The following is a 25,127-nucleotide window of genomic DNA, read 5'->3' as shown; positions in this document are numbered from 1 at the left end:
TGCAATAAGAATAAAGAGAACTCTCATATACCCTTTGCCTAGATCCAGCAGTTTTTAACATTTTGTCCCATTTCCTTTATTATTCTTTTTGTCTACAGGTGATCAGAAAGTTCAGAAATGTAGCAAATATGCATGATATCATCAAGGAAGTCTGTAAAGAAAAGTACCCATATAAAAGTACCCACGTTTCCAGATTGTATTCTTGCCGTCTGTGCTTATACATGGTATTTTTCTCAGCCTTTTGAGAGTAGGTTGCATTCATGTATCCCTTGATTACTTTTGTGTATCATAAGAACGAGGGCATTCTGACATTTCTGTCTTTGTCCATTTGGGCTGCTATAACAAAAATACCATAGACTAGGTGGCTTATAAACAACAAAAATGGATTTCTCACAGTTTTGGAAGCTGGGCAGTCTAAGCTCAAGGCCCTGGCGGACTCGTTGTCTGGTGACAGCTCGATTCCTGGTTCATAGACGGCCATCTTCTGGGTTCGTACATGGTGGAAGGGCCAGGGGGCCTTCGGGGGGCTCTTATAAGGGCACTGATGCCATTTGTAAGAGCTCTGCCCTCATTTGGCTGCTTCCAAAAGGCCCCACCTCGAAATACCACACACTGGGTGTCAGGTTAGCATGTGAATTTGGGGGGAGGCACAAACATTCAGTGTCTAGGAATAACCTCAAGTACAGTGATGACGTTCAGAAATCTAACATGGGTCGAATACTTTTATTGATCTACGATCCCTATTCCAATTTTGTCAGTTCTCTCAGGAACAACGTCCTTGAGAGCATCTTTCTGTGATACAGTCCAGAATCACAGATTATGTTTAGTTGTCTTGTTTCTTTAGCTCCCTTTCACGCGGACCCGTTCTTCAATTTTTGTCTTTATGACATTGACATATTTGATGAACAAGGCTGGTCATTTTATGGAATGCTGCTCAATTTGGGTTTGCCTGATGTCTACTCAGGATTAGCTTCAGTCCCTCCAGAATGCTATTTGAGTGACGCCATGAATTTCTCAGGGTGTCACTTCCAAAGGCACACAGTGTCCATCTGCCCCTCATCGGTCCTTTTAACGTGTCCCCATCATTTTGTGGGCTGGCAGCTTCATTACTTTCCAGGCCAACAAGATGAACCGGTTTCATCTTGTCCCTTCCCTTCCCCAGGCCTGGAATCAGCCACTTCTCTAAGGACCCCTGGTTTGTTCTAGTAGACGAGGGTCTGGATGTCATTCTGTATCCTTGCTATCCACTTACTGTCCATCTAGCTCTCTTTGTCTCCTTGTTTTTTTAAGTTGGAATTACCCTGTTAGGATGCATTTCATGAAATCATAAGCGTTTTTTTCATGCCATAAACGTCTGAAAACATGATTTAGATGTCTGCCTAGCGTTCAGTCCTGTGAGCAGACCATTATTTACTGAACCATCCGCCTTTGTAAATAATGCAGCAGTGAGCGTTGTCAGCAGGTACATCTGACCACGCCTCTGAACATCTCTGCCTGTTTCCTTAGACTAAATTCTTAGAGCGGAAATTTTGCCAGGATGGCAGTGTGAGCATTATGTATAAGTGGGGGAATGGTTTAGGCCCTTTGAGTTATAAGAGGTTAGAGAAGCTACTGTTTTCGTTAAGGAGAAGTGCCGAAGCTTGATCTGGTCTGTGAACAGAGTACCTCAAGGGGGTGGAGGGAGGGGGTGGAGAGGGTACGTGCTCCATGTAGGGGGTGTCACGGCGAGCAGAAAGTGGAGGCAGCATGGGGCCTGGTATGCCCAGGGGACTTTCAGGGAACTCTTGCAGGGTCATTACTGGTAAGAGAAAGCAGCAGAAGGTGGCTGTGGGGTCTGGTGTCCTAGTGAGCAAGGGGAGGGAGGGAGTGTGGAGGCTTCTGCTTTCTTCGCCGTGCAGAGGATGGTGCTGGGAGAGCTGTGGGACTCCAAGGAGGATTTGGGGCAGAGCCCGGAGTGTAGTGAGGCATGAACCCTCAGTGTTTGCAGCTTCCCCTTTGTCCCCCAGCTTGGCGTCTTCTCGCCCCCTTGAGCTCAGCTTTTTCCCTGGGGCAGAGGGCCCGGGAGCAGTGTTGCTTGTTGCTCGGTTTCCTTTCATTGTGGGCTAATGCCTGTGGCCTGCTTTGCACAAAGCCCTCCGTTTCTGGGGCCCCTACTCTGGGGCGAGGCCAGGGCAAGCAGGCCCCTGTCCTCAGCCTCACAGCAGCTCCAGGGTTGTGGGTAAAGGAGGGCTTGAGGGCTGTGCGTTGGGTGCTGTCATGCTTGAACTTGGCCTGTGAGGAGCTTTCCCTGGGGGCAGAGCCTGTAGCTGGACCGTGGAGAGGGACCCTCCCTCTACTTGAGAGGTCCCGAGCAAGGCAAAGAGCTGTGGTGCACAGGGAAGGCTGGGAGAGGGCTGGACTCGGGCCTCACCTTCAGCCTGCGTGTTCCCTGGTGCTGGGGAACTGTGGAAGGCTTGGAGGGGATCTCAGGGAATTGGGGGAAGAAGGAGGAAAATGGGAAGCCCCCTGAAGAGGACCTGGGACAGTCACCGAGTATCTTAATGGTCTTTATGAGTTGACTTTAAAAGCCTTCAGACCTTGGAAAGCTGGCCTCGGGTGACTGAGAAGCGAGGCCTCATTGGCATTCATCACATGCGGGAGGGCTGGGGGTGGTGGGATCCCAGTGATCAGGGTAAGCTGTGGGGTATGGTCCATGGGGGCCGGGGGATGGTCTGCAACAGCTGATCTGCTCTCCTCTCCCACCCCCTTCTCCAGACATCCTTCTACGGCCGCTTCAGGCACTTCTTGGATATCATCGATCCTCGCACACTCTTTGTCACTGAGGTAAGTCATGGGTGTCACTCTCAGTGGAGGCCCCTTGTCACTTTAGAAGAGCCATGGGTCATCTGTGCGTATGCTTTATCCACATTATCTCATGCCATTTGCATCTTACGGCGTCCCTTCTAAGTGGATAGATAGCCTCATTCTGATTTCAAACTCTAATGAAGTTATTACCCAGGACCTGACTGACAGCTCATGACAAAAGTTCAAATGGTACAGGTATGTTTAAGTGGAATAAAAAAGTGTCCTTTGTATACTCTCCCTACCCAGTTGCCTCCTCTCGTAGGTAGTGTTAGGTTTCCCGAGGTATAGTTTACCGTTGGTATGTGTACCGTTCTGAGCTTTGGCAAACATAGTCGGTCGTGTTTCCACCACCACCATGAAGCTGTAGAGCGCTTCCGTCCATCGCCTGCCGTGTTCGCTCAGGCTCGTTTAGACAGCCGCTCCCCTGCTCCCGCCAGCTGCTGGCCACCACTCGTCTGTTCTCTGCCCCTGCTGTCTTCCTGGTTTAAATGTCATAGAAATGGAATCCTACAGTATGCGGCCTTGTGGGTCTGGCCTCTTTGCCTTAGCCTAATGCTTTCGAGACTCATCCACGTTGCTGCATGTGTCGGGAGCTGGTGACTTCTTACTGCTGAATCGTATTCTGTTGAAAGGATGTTCCAGAATTTGTTTTTCCATCCACTTATTGATGAACACCTGAGCTGTTTCCAGTCTGGGGCTATGACCAATAAAACGCCATGAGCATTCGTTGTGTGGACGTATGTTTTCATTTCTCTTGAGTAAAAAACTAGGAATGGATTGCTAGCTCATGTGGAAACTGTGGCAAATGTATGTTTAACTTCATAGGAAGCTGCCAAACCATTGCTCAGAGTGGCTCTGCATTTAACATTCCCATCCACAGTATTCCAGTTGCTCCACGTCCTCACCAGCATGAGGTATCATCAAAATTAAATTTATCGCCAAATTTATTTCAGCCATCGTAAGAAGTATGTCTTTAGAGCCTTTGTGTGTGTAGAGTAGTGCATGCACATATAAAACTGCAGATACTTCTGAAGCACTTACTGTGAGCAAGGCAGTGTTGTAAGCATTTTACGTGCATTAGCACATCGGATTAACTCAAAGCAACCCTGTGAGGTAGATATTATTCTAAGTTCCGTTTTTCAGATGAGGAAACAGACAGAAGTTAAGTCTCATGCACATGGTGCTGGCCAGTGTGGTGGAGCCAGTGTATGACGCAGGTAAGCTTGTCTCCAGAACCTTATTCTTAGCCAGTTTGCATCCTGTTCAGGTAACAGTCCCAAGATTACTCAGCAGGCAGAGGCCCTGGGCTCCTGTGCTGGGCCGCCACCTAGCCCAAGGAGTCGTTGAGCCTTTGAGTTGGCTTACCGAGGTGGCAGCCCTTCTCTGCACATCTCTGTGGTTGAGCATTGGCTTGCCTCTGCCACGGCGTGGATCCCTCTGGGAGGTAAAAGCCATAATGGAAAGAAGCACAAGGCCTTCTGGGTACCTGGGCCGAGAACAATCCCCACTGGGCCTGGGAGAGCAGCCCAGTAATGTGAAATGTGGGAATTACCCTGATATATGGTTTCCTACTGCATCTCAGCAAGGACAAAGGGCTCAGGTATTTTACTGGCTGACTTTACCTGTCCCTCTGGGTCTACCACCTCTTAAGGGCAAGGCTGCCGTACTCTGGGCTCTGTCTGGATTCTCCTAAGGAGTAATCAATGTGACTACATAAAAATTTGGAAAAGCACCATGCTAGAGAAACTACTTACCTAGCCTAGGTTCTATATCTTTTTAGAAAGCTCCAGAATGGTGCAAAACTAGATACAATTGTAACATGAATCCCAACAAAAATGCCACCTGCCTGATGGAGAAGACCACAGAGGCCCGTGCTTAACTCAAAGGATAGGTGCAGATGGTGGTTTTGAGGCATGTTGAGCCATGGTGGAGGGAGACAGAAGGTCAGGAGGTACTTCAGTGCTCCCCAGATTACCACGAGCAGGCAGGGGCTTTGAGGATGGATGGGCAGCTACAGGGCAGTGTGCCAGCCGTGCCAGGGGGCCTCCACCCTCCCTCCTCCCCCGTCTACCCTCTTCTCATTCCCAGGCCATTTCATTTCCTATTCTCCTTGTACCACCTCTTTCTTGCATTTTGAATGGCCCCAATATTCTTATACATCACTAAACCGTTTTTGGCCTTTATCCACTACCAGCAATTGACATGTCAAAGCAACTTAACTATTTACTGGCTAGAAAATCACCAATACAACGGTAATTTTGGAATATTTTTCAAATTTCACATGTTCCCCTCATCAAAGACTTGGCTAGTTTTCCCAGAAAGACTCATACCTCCCTCCTGCCTGCACCCTCATTGGGGACTGTTTCCAGCACTACATGCTGGCATTTTGGAAAGTTTTTGCCCATGGAAGATCATTGTCTAAGCCCTAAACACTCTGGAAGGGCCATGACTCACTGGTTCTAGTCCAGGCAGGCCGCTTAGCAAGGCCATCGGCAGGGAGGCAATGAGAAATTAGAAGCGGAGAGGAGAGTCTGTTACCTGAGGCTCTCCCCCACGAACTGTGGCACTGCCAGGAGGGCCAGGCTACCCGTCTGCTGGGCTCAGTCCACAGACCGTGATCCACAGAGCACTGTTTCTCTCTCGGGGTCCTTGGCTGGTGTTCTGGAAGGGAGTGTGGGATGGCGGGCACCCAGCTGGAGGAGATCTGGCCAGGCCTGCTTGCCTGTGAGGGGGGATAGGTTTGTGGAGACATGAGGAGGTGGTTCTGGAAGCCAGAGTTTCTTGAGGTAAAACGATCCCGGGCAGCTTGAGCCATCTGGTGACCTGGTTCTGAGAGGCATTTGCTGAGTTGTTGGATAGACTCATCTTGAGAGAGTTTTGCAGCAATTTGTTTGTCATTTATAACTAGCCAAGCTTTAAAAAGATTCCAACCCTTGTATGGGTAATGAGGCGGAGGAAATTTTATTCACCGTATTTTCTCTTGGGAAGAAGGCTGTCTTTGTCATAAGAATGTCTTGAGTAAGGCTTCAGGGGAGGGGTTAGTCTGCTTGACAAAGGGGGAAGAATGGTGCTTTTGATCCTGCCGAGAGGAGAGAGAAGGTAGAGGGAGAAACAATGGGAAGGCGAGCAAGCATCTGGGATGAGCTGAGAGGCCAGTGGCTGGGGCTCTCTTGAGACTGGTCTGCCTACTGAGTTGTGAAAGTTGACGTGTGGTACTGTTGTCCCCTCCACCATCATTCCTGGGAGATTGCCAGCAAAGTCTGCCTGGTTCTTGAAATCTCTGCAAGACTTGACTATTTGGAGGGGGCGGATCTTGAGGGGCTGTGAGTCTCCTGTCAGGGTGCAGTGTGTGCAGGATCAGACCCGTGGAAGCAAACCACCAGGAGTTGGCAGAAGCCCCAGCTTTGGCTTTGCACGTAGGTCATGGAATTAGATCTAGATCTCTAAGGGCAAAGTTGTACCAGCTGACATCGAAGTTACTTTTAATTATGGACTGAAGATGAAAGGAATTTGCTATTCTGAATTCAATAGTTATTTAAGGGAATGAGTGGTTGACAGATTATCATCCTGAAGGGCAGAGAAAACTAACTGAAAAATTAGTGTTAATAACACAGACTCCATACGAGTATTGGTGTCATAATCTGAAACTATTTGGGGTGTATTACAGGATAGAATAGATAAGTAATTATATTGATGTTGGGAACCAGGGTTCCCATCATGGAAGTAGGGGATACAGATCTGGAGTAGGGGAAAGGACAAAGAACTACAAGCTATTATATCAAGTTGGAGGTATAGATATGAACTCATGACTCACACACACACACACACACACACACACACACGCACGCACACACACACACACACACACACGCATATTTATGTTTAGATTTCCCAGTTTCCTGACTCTGTTCATTGAAAGGGCCTAGAAGCAATGACACCTGGTGATAGTAAACACCCTAAACACTCAGATCTTGGTTTCTAAATACCACTACCTACTAAAAGAAACTGGAGTTTCTTGGAGGGGTGGCCAAATCCACATCTGGGACAAGGAGAACTGCTACAGAAAGTAGGAGGGTGCTCAAAGGGTGATGGGGACGCAGCAACTGGCTTAAAGGGAAACCCACCAGTCACATCTGGGAGAGTTTGAACATTAAGAAGAATACAAGCAATGGTTATAACACTCTAAATAATAATAATAATAATAATAATAATAATAATAATAACAATAATAATAAATCTGCAAGTCAATAATAACAGTAACACGAAGGAGGAGGAGAAATCTATGAATCCATAGTAATGCTAAAAGTGTGGGAGAGGGAAGCTCACCTTCACCGAAGAATGTCAGCTGATAATTGTAGAAGAAAACAGCCATTGTGTAGCCCTCAGTGAACTAACTTTCTCTGGCCAGGACCATTAGTGGATGCTACTTGCGTAGAGTAACGAGTTGTAGGGAAATAGGATATGCGTGTGCTCTCAAGGAAGTCTCACTCTGAAGATGCGTTAGCAAGGGGAAGAGTTACCTTTACAGTGAAGAGCTTGGAGGACACCGCTTTAACCAGGTGGCCGAACTTAGCATCACTAGCCATGGAAAAAACTGACGTCGTGTGCCTTCTGATGTGATATGATTCTGGTAGGAATCCCTAAATACTGGAATATATGAAAGCCTAAAGAAAAAAATAAAAACAACCCATAATCCCTCCTGCCAGAAACAGTCACCATTGACATTTTGGTGTATGCATATACACAAAATGGGGATGATTTATATAATATGTGTATATATATACCTATCTCTTTTTATAGAATATGTATAGAGAGAATCATATGATATATATGTTTACATTTACATATGTGTATACATGATATACACTCTTTTTTCCATGTAGCATACCATGAGCATTTTTTCTTGTTATTACATGTTATTTCAAAATATATTTAATAATACATAGTAATCCATCATATGATCATTCTATAATATCCTTAATAATTTTTTCTATTGTGACTGACTTGGGTGGTTAAGTCTTTTGCCATTATAAATAGTATTGCAATAAATATTTATGGACATTAATCTCCCTATATTTCTCTTTATTTTCTTTGGATAAATTCATAGAAGTGGAATTTCTGAATGAAAGACATTTTAAGGCTTTTGATATATATTGCCAAATTGCCCTGTAGATTATACCAACCTGTATCAAGATTATATCAGTTTATAGTCTCAATAATAGTGAGTGACGATATCCATTTATTTATTTTTATTTTTTTTAAAGATTTTATTTATTTATTCGACAGAGATAGAGACAGCCAGCGAGAGAGGGAACACAAGCAGGGGGAGTGGGAGAGGAAGAAGCAGGCTACTAGCGGAGGAGCCTGATGTGGGGCTCGATCCCACAACGCTGGGATCATGCCCTGAGCCGAAGGCAGAGGCTTAATCGCTGTGGCACCCAGGCGCCCCTATTTATTTTTATTTTTTAATTTTTCATCGACTAAAATTTTTTTTTAAGTAGGTTCCATGCTGGGCATGGAGCTCAGCATAGGACTTGAACTCATGACCCTGAGATCAAGACCTGAGCTGAGATCAAGGCTTGGATGCTTAACCAACTGAGCCACTCAGGTGCCCCTCAACAAAATACTGTTTAATTATAATGTTTCTCTACACTTTTAAAAAATTTCAGTATAATGAATATACAGCATTAGTTTCAGGTGTATAATACAGCAGTTCAACAATTCTGTACATTACTCAGTGCTCATCATGATAAATGTACTCTTAATCCCTTTGAGGACGTCCATTTAAATGCCTTCTAGACAGCACCTGATAGTCTAATTTTCAAGTCTTTAATGGAGTTTTTAATAAAAATAGTACCCAAATGCCTGTACCTTTATACACTTCAAGTTCTCGCCTATGGCATGCATTTTTGGCATACTTATTATATTGAACCCTTTGTATTTGCTTTTTTTCATTCATTTCCAAGTCTTTGTAATTTTTAATTTATTTTAATTTATTCTTATTTTTTATTTTTAAAAAAGATTTATTTATTTATCTTAGAGAGAGAAAGCATGAGCAGTAGGGGCAGAGGGAGAGGGAGAGAGAATCCCCAAGCAGACTCCCCACTGAGCAAGGAGCCCGATGTGGAGCTCTATCCCAGGACCCTGAGATCATGACCTGAGCTGAAATCAAGAGTCAGATTCTTAACCGATGGAGCCACCCAGGTGCCCCCTTTATACTTTTTTTTAAGTCAAGTTTTAAAGACTAAATAACCATCCCTGTTAGATGCTTAGATCTAACACATAGATGGTATCCTATCTTTTGCTTTTCCAAGAAACACAGTCTTGGACCTATCACTTTCACTTCTGCTACATTTATTTTCTAGAATAAATTCTCAAGAGTAGGCTATCCAGGCTGGGGGGCTGAATGCTTCTAAAGCTCTTGGGCTAGCTGGACAGATTTATTTTCTGAAGGGTTGGGCCTCCTGTCATGCTGCCAGAATTATATCTGTTTGCCTAACATGGGCCCCCTGAAGGTGACCAGAGGTCAGCCACAGGGAAGGCAGAGCCTCTCTCCCTGTGTCCCTGGTTTCCTCTTCCCTTGGGGCCTCCGGTGGCCTGGGGCTGCAGGGAGCCAAGGACCAATCTCAGCACAGACGTTTAATCCTGGGGGGTCCCCGGACTGCTGAGAGGGAACAAGCAAGGGGCTAAGAAGGCTGAGGGAAGTGGTGCCCGGCTGGCTCAGTCGTTAAGTGTCTGCCTTTGGCTCAGGTCATGAACCCAGGGTCCTGGATCAAGCCCCATGTCGGGCTCCCTGCTCAGTGGGGAGTCTGCTTCTCCCTCTGCACCTCACCCTGCTCGTGCTCTCGCACGTGCTTGCTCTCTCTCTAATAAATAAATAAAATCTTTTTTTTAAAAAAAGAATTTAATCTTAAAAAAAAAAAAGAAGGCTGAGGGAAGACAAGAGAAGGACTTGGGATTCTGTCTGCATGTAAATCATTATCTTCTAGTCCCACGTCCCAGCATTTGGGGCCACAATCAAAATGGCTCAAGCCGTGTTGTGGGCAAGGTGAGAATGCACGGCCCTGTCGTGGGCAGATGCCAGACGGACCCAGGTGAGAACAATCAGATACTAAGCAATCAAGGCATGATGTGACATAAGCTGCTGCCCTCCCCTCCCGCTGCCTCCTATCAGCCGTCCCTGCTTCGATCTCCCAGGCCCACTTCATTGCCAATTCATTCTCCCCACCCCTAGTGCTGCTTTCTCTCTCTCTCTCTCTTTTTTTTTTATTTAAGTTCTGCAAGCTTTGGGAGTCCCAAATTCTCCACTTTGCCTAAAGTTTGAATGTTCCAGTTTCTCTGTGTCAGACTAGGCCTGGCTTTGAATGAGAGAGTAAAGAATGCCCATCCTTTTCTTACCCGAGGCGCTCTGTCCCCGTAGGCATCAGCTCTGGGGGACGTAGGCATTGCTTTGAAATTGTTGGGAGGCCACCCTTCTTGCAGTTACTGTTATGAGGACAGGAGGGTCTTCCATGCTGATGTTTTGTGGAAATGGCCCAGAACTAGGATTGAGGGGGTTTCTAGGTTGCCTCTCACCCACTCTGTGACCCTGGGCATGGAAATACCCTTCCTTTTCTGGCCCCAATTATTTCAGAAAGGGGGTGGCCTAGATGGTTGAATGATAGATACGTGCAAAGGGGTGTTCTTATCCACATCCTGTGTGAATAGGGCACAGTCTCTTGTAATTCTGGATTCTGTCAAATGAGCATCACCATTGAGGGACTTTTTGATGACTCTTGCCCCAGTTTTCCCTTTTGTGTCCTTCCCTTTCTGGGTCTGTCTGTCCCTGTTCCTGCCCGGCATGGTCTCCTGCCCTCTCTGGCCACCACCCTAATACTCCATGCCTGCCCCTTTGCTTCCTTCTCCTACCTCTCAGGGCCTTGGGGCAGAACCCTTGGGGCCAGGTTCAAAGTCTCTGCCCTGGAGCAGGCCTCCCAAGTGCAGCGTTTCCAGAAGGACCTTTGGAAGGTCAGATACAAGGAGATAACCTCAAGGTGACACTTTCTGGCAGGTGAGCTAGAGGCAGGCAAGCCAATGAGGGAGTCTGGAAAGCAACGTAGGGCGACCCTTCCCCTGGCCCTGGGCTCTGGAGGAGGGCCTGCGGCCTTTTATCCACTCCTTGCTGCCTTTGCATTCAGGGCCTGGCTGCCTGTTTGTTCCTGGTTGAAAAGACTTCCTGCAAAGTTCACCCACCACGGACCTCCAGCTTTCCCGACCTCTCAAGTGCCCAGGGCTCCTCTGTCAAGCCACACAGTGCACGGGAGTGAGAGGAGGGTTTACAGCAGGGAGGCCCTCCTCCCATCCCTCAGCTCTCCCCGGTAATGGCCCCGTTCTCTGTAGTGAAGAGCCCGGCCCCCAGAACAGTCGGTCCTCAGGGACGTCTTAAAGCAAGTGTCCTGGGGCTTTGGCTGTCCCACAGAGGGGCCTGGCTGAGGCTTAGTGAGGCCCAGCAACAGAGAAGCATGTTCTAGCTTCCTCCAGTCCTCATTTCTCAGACTTCAGGAACTCTGCATTTAGTTCTCCCTCAACCCCTGCCAAGATCGGGGCTCTTTGGAACTGATTCTTGTGGCAGGAGGCCTCCCTTTGATGACTGTGTCAAATGAGATGGAGCCTGGCCAGGTTGTTAGAGGAACTCGGGAGAATCCCTGGAGTGGGAAAATAATGAGAACACGGGGCCATTCACCATTCAGCGCTGGAAAGTAGAGCATTCATTGTCCCATGGCAGAGGCTGCGGCGTGGGAGGAAGCAGGCTTGGGGTGGGGAGCTTGCTGCATCACTGGGAGGCTTGGGGGGGAGGGTGGGGGCACACAGCAAGGGTCTGGCTAGACTCTGGGTACAAAAACTAAACTCACGTTGTAGCCATATGACCTTAAGCAAGTTAAAACAATCAACATGATCCCATTTTGTTGAAAAACAAATGCATTGAATCCAGAAGGAAAAGCATCCTCTTTTCTAACCATTCTCACTTCTGCCGTGGTTATCTCAGTGGTGTGTTGATGAGGGGTTTAAAATGATCTTTGTGCTTATCTATTGTTTTCTGACATTTTCTCTAAAAGGCATGGGTTAATGGCCCGCCTCCACCCCTTGGCCAAAAAAAAATCCCACCAGGCTATCTCCACTTTGGAAATAGATTCAATAGATTCTGGGAAGAGACTCTGGAATTTTGGAATTGATATGCAAACCTAAGGGGAGGGGCAGTACCCCCCCCCGCCCCCCCGCAGTCAGGCTGCTCCCTGAAGCCCTGGATGAGACCAGTGTTGGTCACACGTACTCACATGTACTTCACATACAGGCCTGATGGTCCAGCTGGCTTGTCTGGGCTGGCAGTGAGTCCTGCTGTGGCCCTATGGGAGGTGGCTGTCCCTTTCCCATCCTATGGCACTGCCCCATCCGCTGGCTCAGCAAACCCCGTCTGCCCCCTGGATGCCCTTCCTGGTGCTGTATCCTGCCTTCAGACCAAGGGGCTTCTGTGGAGGTCTCTGCATTTCCATCCTCAGCTAGCCTTGTCCTTCTATCAAAAGGGGAACAAAAAAAAAAAAAAAGAAAGAAAGAAAAGAGGGGGTAACAGGGCAGCTTCACTGGGTTTCTTTGCCCACACTGGGCAACCCTAATGTCTGGGTCCCTCATCTAACCTTGACATAGGCTGCCTTCTATGGCTGTGGTCTGTTTGTTAATTTTTTGAGGTATAGCATACATAAGGTAAAAGGCACAAATCCCTAGTTTATGGCTTAATAAAACATTTTTGACTAATCTTTATACCCATATAACCACCCCTCAGATGAAGACATTGGACATTTCCATTACCTCAGAGGGTTCCCTCATGCTCTTTCCAAGTCAGCACCCTGCCCACCCCCCACAAAAGTAGCCCTGTCATGACCTCTGCCAGGTGAGTTAGATTAGCTTTGCCGGTTTGTGAACTTTATACATACTCTTTGGCATCTGACCTCATTATGTGTATCAGTCTTTCATTCCTATGTAACAAGTCACCCCCAAAATGTAGTGGCTTAAAACACTACTCAGTTCTTTTGCTCACTGGTCTTCAGTTTGGGCAGGGCTTAGAGGGGATGGTTCATCGCTGTTCCATGCAGTGTCTGCTAGGGCAGTTTGATGGGGGGCCGGAAAGTCCATTGCAAGATGGCTCATTTGCATGGCGGGCCAGTGGGTAGGGACTGTCAGCTGAGAGCTCAGCTGTAGCCATGGGCCAGGGCTCAGTTCCTGTCCAGGTGGGTCTCTCCATATGCTGCTCGGGCTTCCTTGCAGTATGATGGCTGTGTTCCAAAAGAGTGACCATCCCAAGAGAACAAGGTGGAAATGCAAGGCATTTTTGTGACATAGCCTCAGAGGTCACATAGCCTCACTTCAGCCATACTCTGTTTGTTGAGGCAGTCATGAAGGCCTGCCCAGGATCTGCAGGAGGACACATGGACTCTACCTCTTGAGGGGGATGTGGGAAGGTTCTAGAAGAGAATGGGGCATGGCAGATATTGGAGTGTCCACCTTTGGAAAATACATTTTGCCACATTATGTCTGTAAGATTCATCCATGTTAAAACGTGTATCTGTAGTTTGCTTTTTAAATTGCTGTGTAATATGTCATTGTATACATACACTACGATTTACCTGTCCAGTCAACTATTGACGTTTGGATTGTTTGGACTTTGGGACTATATGAATAGTGCTGCTATGAATATTCTTTTTTTAAAAAATTTATTTATTTATTTATTTGACAGAGAGAGAGAGAGAGAGAGAGAGCGAGCGCACACAAGCAGGGGAGAAGCAGAGGGAGAGGGAGAAGCAGGCTCCCCGCAGAGCAGGGAGCCTGATGTGGGGCTTGATCCCAGGACTCTGGGATCATGACCTGAGTTGAAGGCAGACGCTTAACCGACCACCCAGGCGCCCCCTGAAAAGTGCTGCTATGAATATTCTTATACAAATATTTTGGTGGACAAAGACTGCCTTCTCTCACTGTTGCTGTCCCTTTAGCTTTTAAGATTTTACAGATGATACAATTCTTCTTTTTTTCCCTCTCTCCCCATCAGTTACTGTGGCCATATGCACTTTAGTATGTAAATCTCTGCTAGTGTTTTTAAAATGTTGAAAAGAAATTATATGAGTATTACATAAATCTGTTATCTTTATAAAAACTTTCAATATATAAGATTAAATTTCCTCCTGACACCCCTTGCCAAATCCGGACCCTTTCCTCCTACCCCTTGTCACTAATTTGGTGGGTCTCCTTCTAGAGCTTTTTTGATGCATTTACACACATAAATATTCTCATGGAAAATATTGTTTTCTGTGTGTGTGTGGGCTTTGTTTGTTTGGTATAATGAATGGCATCATACGGCTCTGCAATTTACTTTCTTGCTCAAAAAAAATATGTTGGAGATGGAATCACATACAGATCTGCTTCACTTTTTAAACTGCCCGATAATGTTCCATGGTATTTATCAGACCACTGTCATTTAGCCGTTTTCCTATGGCAGGACACTTAAATTGCATCCTTCTTTATTGTTTGCAAGGGAAAGAATTGTAGGAGCCTTGGATCTGTGCCCCTCAATGTCTGTCTTTTTTCCCTGCAGAGACGCCTCAGAGAGGCTGTGCAGCTGCTGGAGGACTACAAGCATGGGACCCTGCGCCCAGGTGTCACCAATGAACAGGTAATTCTGCTGGAAGTTGGGGGGGGGCAGGAAGGTGGCAAAGTCATATCCCCTTCCCTGCAGCCAGAACCACTCTCTTTCCTTCATTATCCACTTCTGCTGCTACATAGCTATGTGGACTTCTGGCTTTCTGGAGGAGACACTCAGCTCTTCTCCCGTACCCTGGGTCTCTTGGGAAGCATGGAGGTTGATAAAGCAAGAGAGGCCCAAAGGCAGAAGTTTCCTGGAGTTGATGGGTATATCTCTTCCCAGTCTCACATTCAGCGCCGTCCCAGTGGTAGCTTGAAATCAGCCATGTGGGAGTATTTATACCATGGAAATTGGCAAATGCTATAAATCAGGACCTTCTTCCCCAAAGAACTGATTTTTAAACATTTACTAGTATACCACTACCCAAACGTTCAGGTTGAGGATGGGAAAGACATGGGAGGATAGTGGAGATTAGGCTAGAACACTAAATTCATTTTTTTGAAATGTATATCAGGTAGGAACTTAAACTAGAGTTAAGTGAAATGTTAATAGTTGTATTTGATTTGGAGAAAAGAGGAATACACTGTAGGGCTACTTTAATGATTAAAAGGCTAATGGTTAATATGCCAAAGTTTTTTTCTGTTTGTTTGTAAACTTTATTTCAAAATCTTCTAAAAAATTAATTTCACACTTCTTTTTCCCCAAAGTAATATGTGCACAGGGGCTCCTGGGTGGCTCAGTTGGTTAAGTGTCTGCCTTCAGCTCAGGTCATGATCCCAGGGTTCTGGGATTGAGCACCGAGTCACCTCCCTGCTCAACAGGGAGCCTGTTTCTCCCTCTCCCTCTGCCACTCCCCCTGCTTCTGCTCTCTTGCTTGCTCTCTCAAATAAATAAATAAAATCTTTAACACCCTCCCAAAACAAAGTAATATGTGCGCATAGTTCAAAAAGCCAAGTAGTACTAAAATACCTGAAGGAAAAATAGTATGCTGTCCCTATCCTTCCTTAATTCCCATTCCTTTTCTCCAGAAACAAATACTTTTAGCTATTTCTTTAGACAGAAATCTATGTCAAACTAATACGCTTATGTGTAGTCCTATTTTTCAATTAGTTATTTTGTATTCACCTGGATTCAGCTCTCTTGTTATTTACCCCCATTAAAAAACACATGCCTCTCCCCCATCCTCATCACCCTTCCAAAATAGTTATTATGGATTTGGGGGTTTATGGATATTCACTATTCACATTATTACAATGATATAAGTAGCATTTACTGTTTTTTTGTCTTCTCCCTTGTTTAATTTATGTTTTACCTAGAGTTAATGATTGCCTTAGTTTTTCACATTGGCATGGTTTTCTTTATATTGTCTCTACCTCTTATTACATCCTCTGCAGCCTTTTGATATTTTCAGTGCCTCCTTTCAATCTGAAGTCTCCTGTCTTTCAGTTCAATTTTCCCCCCTAAAATTTTCCTTTCCGGTGTCCATCTCCTCCAGCTCCAGGCATTCCCGTTGGTGTACACTTTCATTTTGGTGGAAAATAGGTGATGGAAAGCTCTTTCAGTAACTTCCTTAAAAAAAGAGTAAATGGGAAGAAAATTGTGAGTCCTTTTATGTCTGAAAATTGTAATTCTGCACTCAGTCTTTTTTTTTAAGGCTTCTTTTTTGGGGGAGGGGGTAGAGAGAGAATCTCAAGCAGGTTCCACACCCAGCACAGGGCCTGATGTGGGGCTTGATCCCACGACCCTGAGATCATGACCTGAGCAGAAATCAAGAGCCAGATGCCAACTGACTGAGCCATCCAGGTGCCCCTGCACTCAGTCTTAATTGACAGTTTGGCTGAGAAGAAAATTCTAGGTTGACAGATATTTTCTTTCAGAATTCTGAAGACATTGTTCTGTTGTCTTCTCACTGTCAGTATAGCTTTTGGAAATCTGATACATTTCATTTCTTTTTCTTTGCAAGTAACCCATTTTCCCTCTTTGGAAATGTTTAGTATGTCTCTATTTAATTTATTTCTGAAATTCCACAATGCCATCTCTTTTAAAATTCATTATTTTGGGTTCCTGGTGACACCTTTCAATCTGAAGACTCCTACTTTCAGTTCTGGCAAATTTTCTTATACTGTTTCTTTGATAATTTCTTCTTATTCTGGAACTCCTGTTATTCAAATATTCAGCATTTTAGATTGACACTTAAATTGTCTTATCTTTTTTCCCTTCTCTTCCATCACTTTGTCCTTCTGTGTGGCTTTGCAGGAAATTTCCTTGAGTTCATTTTCAACATATTGATTGAAATTTTAACTTCAACTAGTATAATTTTAATTTCCAAGGGCTCTTACATTGTTTCTTTTTAAAATTCTTCTTAATAGAATCCTTCTCCTGTTTTGTGAATATGGTAGCCATCTCATCTCTCTGCATTCTGGAAGCCAAGTAAGAGGGGGAGCCTGGAGTCCCAATATTCACTTTGTAGACTTTCATTAATTTCCCTGCTTTGAATCTCACCTACTGCCATCCTCCACTGTGCTGGTGTTCCCAAGTCTGGGATCACTTGGGTTCAGTTTCTCCAAAAGGCTGATAAACCTCTAGCATCTGGGGAATACAGGTGAGGGTGGTAAGAGTCACCTTGCTGTATGGTGAAGGCCTTGGGATCTTATTGTTTTGAGGACCGACTTTTAACCAATTCCCTGTGTTTAGCCTTATGATTAGCCCTTTTTTCCTATGGCAACTGGTCTCTCCAAGTCCTGAGCTTTGCAGTTGTTTTGAGGACAATGGACTGGTTCCTTAAACATGTACTCTGCCAGCATTTAGGGGATGGTTCCTTCCTCTCTACTGGGTCACTTACTAAAACTCTACTTATTTTCCTGGAAAAACATGTTGCTGTCCTTCCTCTGCTCTTGTCTCCTCTCTCATTCTTTTGGTAACTCTGTGAGGCACTGCCCTTGCCTTCTAACACCTTTAGGTGCAAAGCCCATGCTGAGGCCCTGGACCGCCGACATGACACACTAGTGCCTGGCTGGAGGTTCCTGGGGTCAGTGGCTTAGCCATCAGCTCTCCCCAGCCCAATTCATTTAATATGTATTTATGTATTTATGGAGCACCGACTGGCCAGTTTTGGTGCTGGAGCCTGGGGGGGAGAACAAGGAAGAAAGTAGATGAGGATTTGCTTCACAGACCCCCAGAATCTAGGGAATGATTGTGAAAAGCCACAATACTGTGGGAAAAGAGAGGAAGGCGTAACCTGCCCAAACTGGAAGGGATTCTTGCCTGAGATTTGAGGGACGAGAAGGGGCTGGCCAGGAGAAGCGCTGGGCAGGAGCCGTGCAGGTGAGGAGGCGCTTCATGAGCAGAGAGAGCAAGCCCCTCCAGGGGCAGTCCAGGTGGCTGTGCTTGACTGCGGCCTGGCCCCTTGAAAGGAGGGCAAAGGTGTGAGCCAATGGAGCACCTTGGCCGGACGTCCTGGTGCAGGGCCCTGGGGGCTGATGGGAGATGGGGCCGTGCTGTCTAGGCAGGGTCTATCTTCAGGCATCTGTGCTGCCATTAGGAAGGACAGGCCGTGACCAAATCATCCCTGAGCACGGTACTTCCCTCTGGCATGGACACTGAGGGGCCTGGGTGGCATGACCTGACATGCCCCTCTCTAGGCCAAAGTAGTGCTCTGACCTTTGCAGTTCCTCTTGGACCTGTCAGGGGTGAGTTCAGCCCCCAGCCCTTCCTCACCCTGCGTTGGCTCCCAACCCAAGCTCCCTCTGGCTGAGGTTGGCCTCTGGGGACTCCCTCCAGCATCCAGAGTTTGGGGAATGAAGCCACATTTCTCCTCTTTACTCCCTTCAGTAGCTTGAAGTTGCCTGTCCTGTTTCCTGGACCTCTTTTGTTTTCTGTCCTGAAAGCCCCCATGTGCCTCCAGGGAGCTGGGAGGGAGGGAGGTGGTGGTGGTGGGGGGTGGATCTTGGCACTAGCCACGCTTCCCAATTCTGGCTCCTGTTGGTGATGCGTGCTGTGTCCATCTGGTGGCTGGGTGGCACAGTGCGCTAGGTGTGAGCCTGCTGCTTGGTCCCCTTACTAATCAGATCCTCCCTCCCTCCCTTTCTGGTCTTCCCGACTCTCCAGCACATCAGGGATTGCACTCTGAGGACTCAGGGATTACAGTGCTTCCCTCCCTGGGCCTCCTCTACAGAGCCACACCCCCTCTGGCCTCCACAGACAGGAACCGAGTGGGTGGGTGATGACATATAAGCCCAGGGTTTGGGGAAGCCTCAGCAGTGTGGAGTTAAGGACGGTCCCCCATTCCTGGTCCAGGCGGGCCCTGCTCACGAGTCATGTCCAGGCCCGGGGTGGCTCTTGATCTCAGTCTGGACCCCTGCCTCAGCCGCCCGGGGCTCGGTGCCCGCTCTGACGTCCTTTTGCAGTCCTGTGGATTGGAAGCCCGTGGCTGCCTCCCGATGCTTGTGGGCCTGTCCCCACATCATGGGCAGCACTGGGTAACCTGACTACCAGTTTGTTATCTGACCTGGCCTCCGGTTATGACATCTCTCCAGCGGGTATACACAAGTGGACTGCTAGTCTCCTTACACCTGATGGCCTTTGTTTGGTCTTCTGTTAGTGAGTGGCTGATATCTCCTCCAGAGACTGTTAATGTGTTAAAAGGTTGCTATGCCAGTGAAAAATTAGTCCTTCAGATAAAATAAAAATAAGTATAAATTTACCCTTTGACAAGTAGAAATTTGATGTGCTAGGAGCCCCCTTAAAGACTGTAGCTATCGGTTACACAGCGAAGCCATAGACGAGAGCAAAAGTGTAAGCCTAGGCAGCTGGACTAGATTTCTGGATACTGACTCTGCTGTGGGCACTTTATATGCCGGCGTGTTGCTGTGGTGGTTTGGTGGTTTCGTGTGCATGGAGGTGGGTGGGGTTAAAGGTGAAAGATTCCCTCATGGTAATGAGCCACCACTCACTTGGTGCTAACCAAGTGCCGGGCATTGCACTAAGTATTAGTGCGGTACACATGTTGCAGTTAATACTCACAGGAACCCTCTTTGGTAGGTGCCTGTATCAACCTCATTTTATAGGCAAGAAAACGGAGTCCCATAGCCAGGTAGACCCAAAGGCAGAGGCAGAGAGCTTGGCATTTGTGAAGGTCCGTAGCCCAGTTACACCTGTGCGGTTCACACGGTTAGCGCAGGCCCGGGCACCTGCAGAGCCTCCCGTATGTAGTAGGTTCTCTGGGCGGTGGGCCCGAGGGGAGATGAGCACAGCCTGTTCCTGCCCTCCCACAGCCAGCTCCCAGCGCAGGCGAGGTGACCACACAGAGGCAGGCGCTAGGGGCCAGGCTGGAGGCTAGGCCGTGTGAAGTTCATGCCGGGGAGGCAGAGGTCCAGCAGGGAGAGACTCTTGAGAATGCAGGGGTGAGGAAGGCCTCACGGAGGTGTTGGTGTCGCGTGTAGACAGAGACCCGCCGTGGTGAACAGCGCAGAGGGAGAAGTGCAGTGGAGAGAGAGACAGATGGGGTCAGGGGAGGGAGAGGAGAAGGGAGGAAAGATGGGACCAGAGAGAGGAAGCTGGAGAGGCAGTTGGGAAGTTACAGATTGCGAAAGTGTTTGAGACCCTGGGAGAGATGTTCAGTGTGCTGTATGGGGCAAGGGGAAGCTACGGGAAGCTCTTGAGCAAGGGGGTAGCCTGAATGTGTCCTGGGGTAGCATCAGTCTGAGGGCCAGGTGGTTGGGGGAGGGTGTGTGCTGTTAGGGAACCCAGCTTGGAAGCTACTGGAGTGGGAGGGAGGGAGGCGAGCAGGTCTCTGGGAGCCCCTGTAGGCTTCTGAGTGCAGTCCTTGGCCATCCTTCCACATTCCCCAGGAGCCAGGGACCAGCCCACCTTATTAAATGCCTGCTCTGCACCCAGCATAACCTGTTGGTCACCCAGGGGCCCCACGAAGGGTGGATTCTGCCAGCGACCTGCCAGGGAGGAAGGGCAGCTGGTGTCAGAGATCCTGCAAGTCTCCTCCTCTGGCAGAGCGGAAATGGGGTCAGCTGTGTTTGGGCTTTGCTGAAAATAGCAGAGAAAATACTAGGGAGGTAAAAATACTTGCACTCAAATCCTCTCTGGGCGTCAGCGGGTTTGTCAGACGCTGGCTGAAGGGAAGGCTTGGCCGACACCTCCCCTTCCCTGCCCTGACCCCTTGCCTCAGGCTTCTGGGATCCTGGGCAGGAGCCCATCCGTCTGCGCTAGCCGCAGTCTGGCCCTTACCGTTAGCGGGGCACCGGCCAGGAGGCGGTGGTTGCTGAAGCGTGTGTAGGGTGTGCTGAGTGTTACACCCGGTGCTGTGGAAGGGTGTCTGGGCTGGGGCACTGCGGGGCCTCTGGGGGGTCTCCCTATTCTACCTGGGCCCCTCTGTGCATTTCCAGTACAGCACCCAGAGTCACTGTGAACACATGCATTAGTTTATTTGCTCCTTGGTGCCAGAGTTTCTCAGCCTTGGTGCTATCGGCATCTGGAGCCAGATAATTCTTTGTCGTAGGGGCTGTTCTGTGCACTAGGAAGGTTAGCCCCATCCATGGCTTCTACCAACTAGATGCCGGTAGCCACCCTCTCCCAAGTCAGGACAACCACACATGGCCAAATGTCCCCTGGGTGCAAAATCACCCTTCTGTAAGGACCACTGCTCCAGAAACTGTGTAGTGTCCCTGCTTTCCACTCAGAGTAAAAGCCATAGTCCTTAGAAGGGCCGGCAAAGCCCACATTCCTCTGTGATCTTGTCTCCTACTGCTCTCCCCTTATTCAGTCCACGCCAGTCACACTGGCCTCCTGTGCTATCCCTCAAACATGCTGGGCAAGTCCACTTCTGCCTCAGGGCCTTTGCACTGGCTGTTCTGGCTGCCAGAACAACCTCCTACCAGATACCTGCATGATTCACTCCCTCCTTCAAGTATTTCTTCCAGTGTTACCTGAATGAAAACTACCCTGGCCACCTTCACCACTGCTGTACCCTCCTCCCCACTGCCATCACACACATACCCCAGCCTTACTTACCCTGTTCCACTTTCCCATGTTTCCTGAAGCACCCACCCTTCTAACATATCAAAGAATTTACTTATTATTTTTATTATTTTTAGTTTATTGTCTGTTGCCACTAGATTATAGGCTCCATGAAAGCAGAGATTCTTGGTCTTTGTTTGTCTGTTGATGTGTTCTCAGTGCCTGCAGTAGTGCCCAGCACACAGTAGGTGCTCAGGAAATATTTGTTGACTAAGTGAATTTTCTTTAATCTTCACAATAACCTTGAAAGTTAAGTATTCATATCCCCACATTACAAATGAGGAAGTGGAGGTGCAAAAAGATGAAGGAAATTGCCTCAAATCACATGGCCGGCAAATGGGGGACCTGGAATTCCATCCAGGGCTTGACTCCAAGGTCTGTCCTCTTAGAGAAGCTGCGTGTATATAGGAGAAATGACGGCTGCTGAACTAGGGGGGAATGTTCTTTCTCTCTCTAGGATTGGGGGGGTGCCTTCACCCCACATAGACTTGCCTATGTACGTATTACCTGAGAGTAACCATGGCAACGAAATGAATGGGAAAGAGTAATGGGATTGGCCCAAATGATAAATTAGGAAGTTTTTTTTTTTGTTTGTTTTAGGGAGGCATCCTTTGCTTTACAGAAGGATCCCCTTCGGGCTCTGTTTAATTACCTTCTGGAGGGTGTTTTAAATAGGCTCTGTCTCTGCTGCCTTTAGAGGTTTGGAGAAGCAGCTTGGAAGGAGGCAGAGGGGAAGGGGAGTGAGCCAGACTGGGGGCGGTTGCTCCTCCATCTGGGGTCTGGGTGCTGGGGGTATGCCCTGCTCCGCCCCTGGAAGGTGGGGCTTTTCCTTCGACATCCTGCTGGGCGCCCACCCTCTGCCCCTCCCCTGGCCTCTACACTGGGCTTCCAATAGGTTCAGATGGCAGCTCTGCTGAGACACTGGCCATTTGTGAAAGCAGCCAACTTCTGCATTGTTCCAGCAAACTCTCACCCAGACCGCTTCGCCCGCCCCTGCTCTGTCCTCATTGCCCAAGCTGAGAAACCAAGCAAGGTCCAAAGTCTCACGTCCACCCTGGTTTGTTGCTGCAGTGAGTAAGGTCCAAAGGATTGGGGCCACACATTTTTATGGTCCAGCACAAGTACAGAGTGCATGGGCTGAGCCCAGAGCAGACACGCCATGTCGAGGAATTTGCAGATTAAAGGTTGAGGAATTTGCAGGTTAAAGTGCAGCTGCTTCCCAGGCTGAAGAGATGCCAGGACTCCCTGTCCTAGATTCTCAGTGTGGCTGGACTGTCCACTGCCCCTCTTTGCCTCCTGTCAAATGCCTTACAGCCCAGGATGACCCTCGCCTGTAACCTGCGTGCAGCACTGGCTTGTGAGCCTTCAAGCTAGCAACCAGCTCTTGGCTTGTGGTTCTGCTGCCGTTCCTGCCTCTAGCATGTGACTCATGGGACCAGGGGCTCCCGGAGAAAAGCCCAGACCCAAGGCGTCAGACCCAAGTCCTTGTCCTGTTCTCTCTACGGGCTGGGTCCAGCGTCATCACACAGCAAGGGGCCCTTCCTGCTCTTTCTCCTGCCTGATCAATTAAAAAAAAAAAAACTAAGTCCAGGGTGTGCAATGGCTTGCGTGGGAGACCGTGAACGTTAGTGGCTGAGCCAAAACCAAAATCCATGACCCTGACCGTTGTTGCTGCCGCCTGGAGATGGACGAGCCCAAACAAGATCAGGTCAGGACTAGGAATATTAGTTTAAAATGGAGATGTCCCTCCTGTCTCACCTGCCTGCTGATGTGGGAGCATTGCTGCACGTCACAAACACGATTTTAGCTTTCATTCCTTCTTCTGTCTCTGGAAAGGCCTCCCTGATATCATGGGAGGTGGTTTCCTATAATCCCCAAGTGGGTTATCTTAGTCAGGGTTATACTAACTGATGTAACAAAAAGATGTCAAAATGTATGAGCTCAAGTGAGGTAGAAGTTTCTTTCTCTCCCATCCAACCATTCAAGTTCCCGGTGGGCAGATGGCTCAGCTCCACAGGATCACTCAGGGACCCAGCCTCCTTCCACCCTGTTCCTCCCCCACCTCCCTGGGCTGTCTTCTCTGCACGGCCCAGGCTGGGCTGCAGCCACACACTTGCTCCGGCTCACGGGAAGGGGACAAAAAGCACGGTTGGGGGTGGCGGGTGCTGCCAGGGAGAGGCCCTTCTCACGTCCCCTCAGGCGCCGCTGGGGGACTCAGTCACGTGGATGAGCCTCACTGCAGAGGAGGCCGGGAAATACACCGCGGCAGGTCGGCCACCTGCCCACCGCTGTTCTATTCTTTTGGAAGGAGGGGACATAGGTTTTGTTGGACACTTAACAGTCTGTGCCATAGAGGTCGAGAAAGACTTTAGAAGTTGTGCACCCTATTTCTATTTTTCTAGTGGTTACTCTTAATTTTTTACAATTATTTTGAATGGGGAACATATGAACAATCTGCAGACTTCTAAAGCTATAAAACGAGTAGAGGATAAAAAACAAGTTTCCCCAATTGCTCCCTTCCTCTCCCTAGAGTAACCTTTAGTTTCTTCTGTATCCTGCCAGAGACATCTGCATACATTTATCCTTTTTCTTTACGTGATGATGATGTGATAATAAGTTCAGGGAAATTCACTGGGGCACGGTCATAATAGTAAAAGGTGGGGCAGTCACAAAAGGACAAATGCCGTATGATTCCTCTTATATGAAATAGCCAGAGTGATCAGATTCACAGAAACAGAGAGGAGGGTGGTGGGTGTCAGGAGCTGGGGGCGGGAGGAATAAGGCGTTGGGACTTATTGGGTACGGAGTTTCAGAGGGGGACTGGGACAGCATTCTGGAGGTGGATGATGGATGGCAGAACAGCAGTGTGAATGTACTCAATGCCACTGAGCTGCCACTTAAAAATGGTTAAAATGGTAAATGTTCGGTTACGTATACTTTTCCACAAGAAAAAAAAAAAGACGGAAAAGAGCCTCAAAGGCTACTCATAGGGTACAGTTTACGATATAGTCATCCAAGGTTTCTGTTAGGAAGCAGAGGGCTGCTCTCTGCACACCGATATGGAAAGATCTCTACAACATACAGACGCTTCAAGGGACACAACGGCGCGCGCCAGTGGGCTGACATCTAGAGACGGGTGCAGGTGGCAGGCAAGAGTGGGGATTCTGGAACCAGACTGCTGGCGTGCAGATCCCAGGGCTGCTGTGGGGCTTTGGGCAAGTCACGTATGTTGCGTGTGCCTCAGTCTCCACATCTGTGAAGTGGGGGATAGACTAGTCCCTGCCTCCTGGGGTTGTTGAGGAGATCAGGTAAGTCACTGTGTACGAAGCCCTCAGAAGGACGTGGGACACATCACGCTAGTTCGCTAGACGTGAAGGAATGAGCGAGGACGAATGAATCCGAGTCAGAGGTCATGAGCCGTCCTTCTGGCTCTGCCCGAAACCTCGGAGGTGACTCTGAGCTTCGGTTTGCTCGCCTGGCCTACACAGCAGCCTTCTGAGCGTGCGAATCGGATAATTGACGGGAGGGAGGGTGCTCAGCCAAAGGGAGGGTCATGGAATTGGCGCGTGAGGCTGTGTGTCCGCCT

The 25,127-nt window shown here is 48.1% G+C and overlaps 1 protein-coding gene across 7 annotated transcripts in view; it reads left to right on the top strand.

Annotated features, from left to right (window-relative positions):
• SFXN5 (sideroflexin 5) overlaps positions 1–25,127 on the top strand; it is a 118,999-nt gene that overhangs the window by 9,716 nt on the left and 84,156 nt on the right. For all 7 annotated transcript variants that reach the window (XM_087863542.1, XM_045788264.2, XM_045788260.2 and 4 more), the window contains 2 exons: positions 2,755–2,823; positions 14,465–14,542. In XM_087863542.1, coding sequence (XP_087719668.1) covers positions 2,755–2,823; positions 14,465–14,542 — 147 coding nt within the window. Of the gene's footprint in view, positions 1–2,754; positions 2,824–14,464; positions 14,543–25,127 lie in introns of those variants that run through there.

Source organism: Ursus americanus, chromosome 7 (genome assembly GCF_024610735.1).
Source record: "Ursus americanus isolate L20-20 chromosome 7, mUrsAme1.1.p, whole genome shotgun sequence".
Lineage (NCBI taxonomy): Eukaryota > Metazoa > Chordata > Mammalia > Carnivora > Ursidae > Ursus > Ursus americanus.
This window is presented reverse-complemented; position numbering and strand designations above follow the sequence as displayed.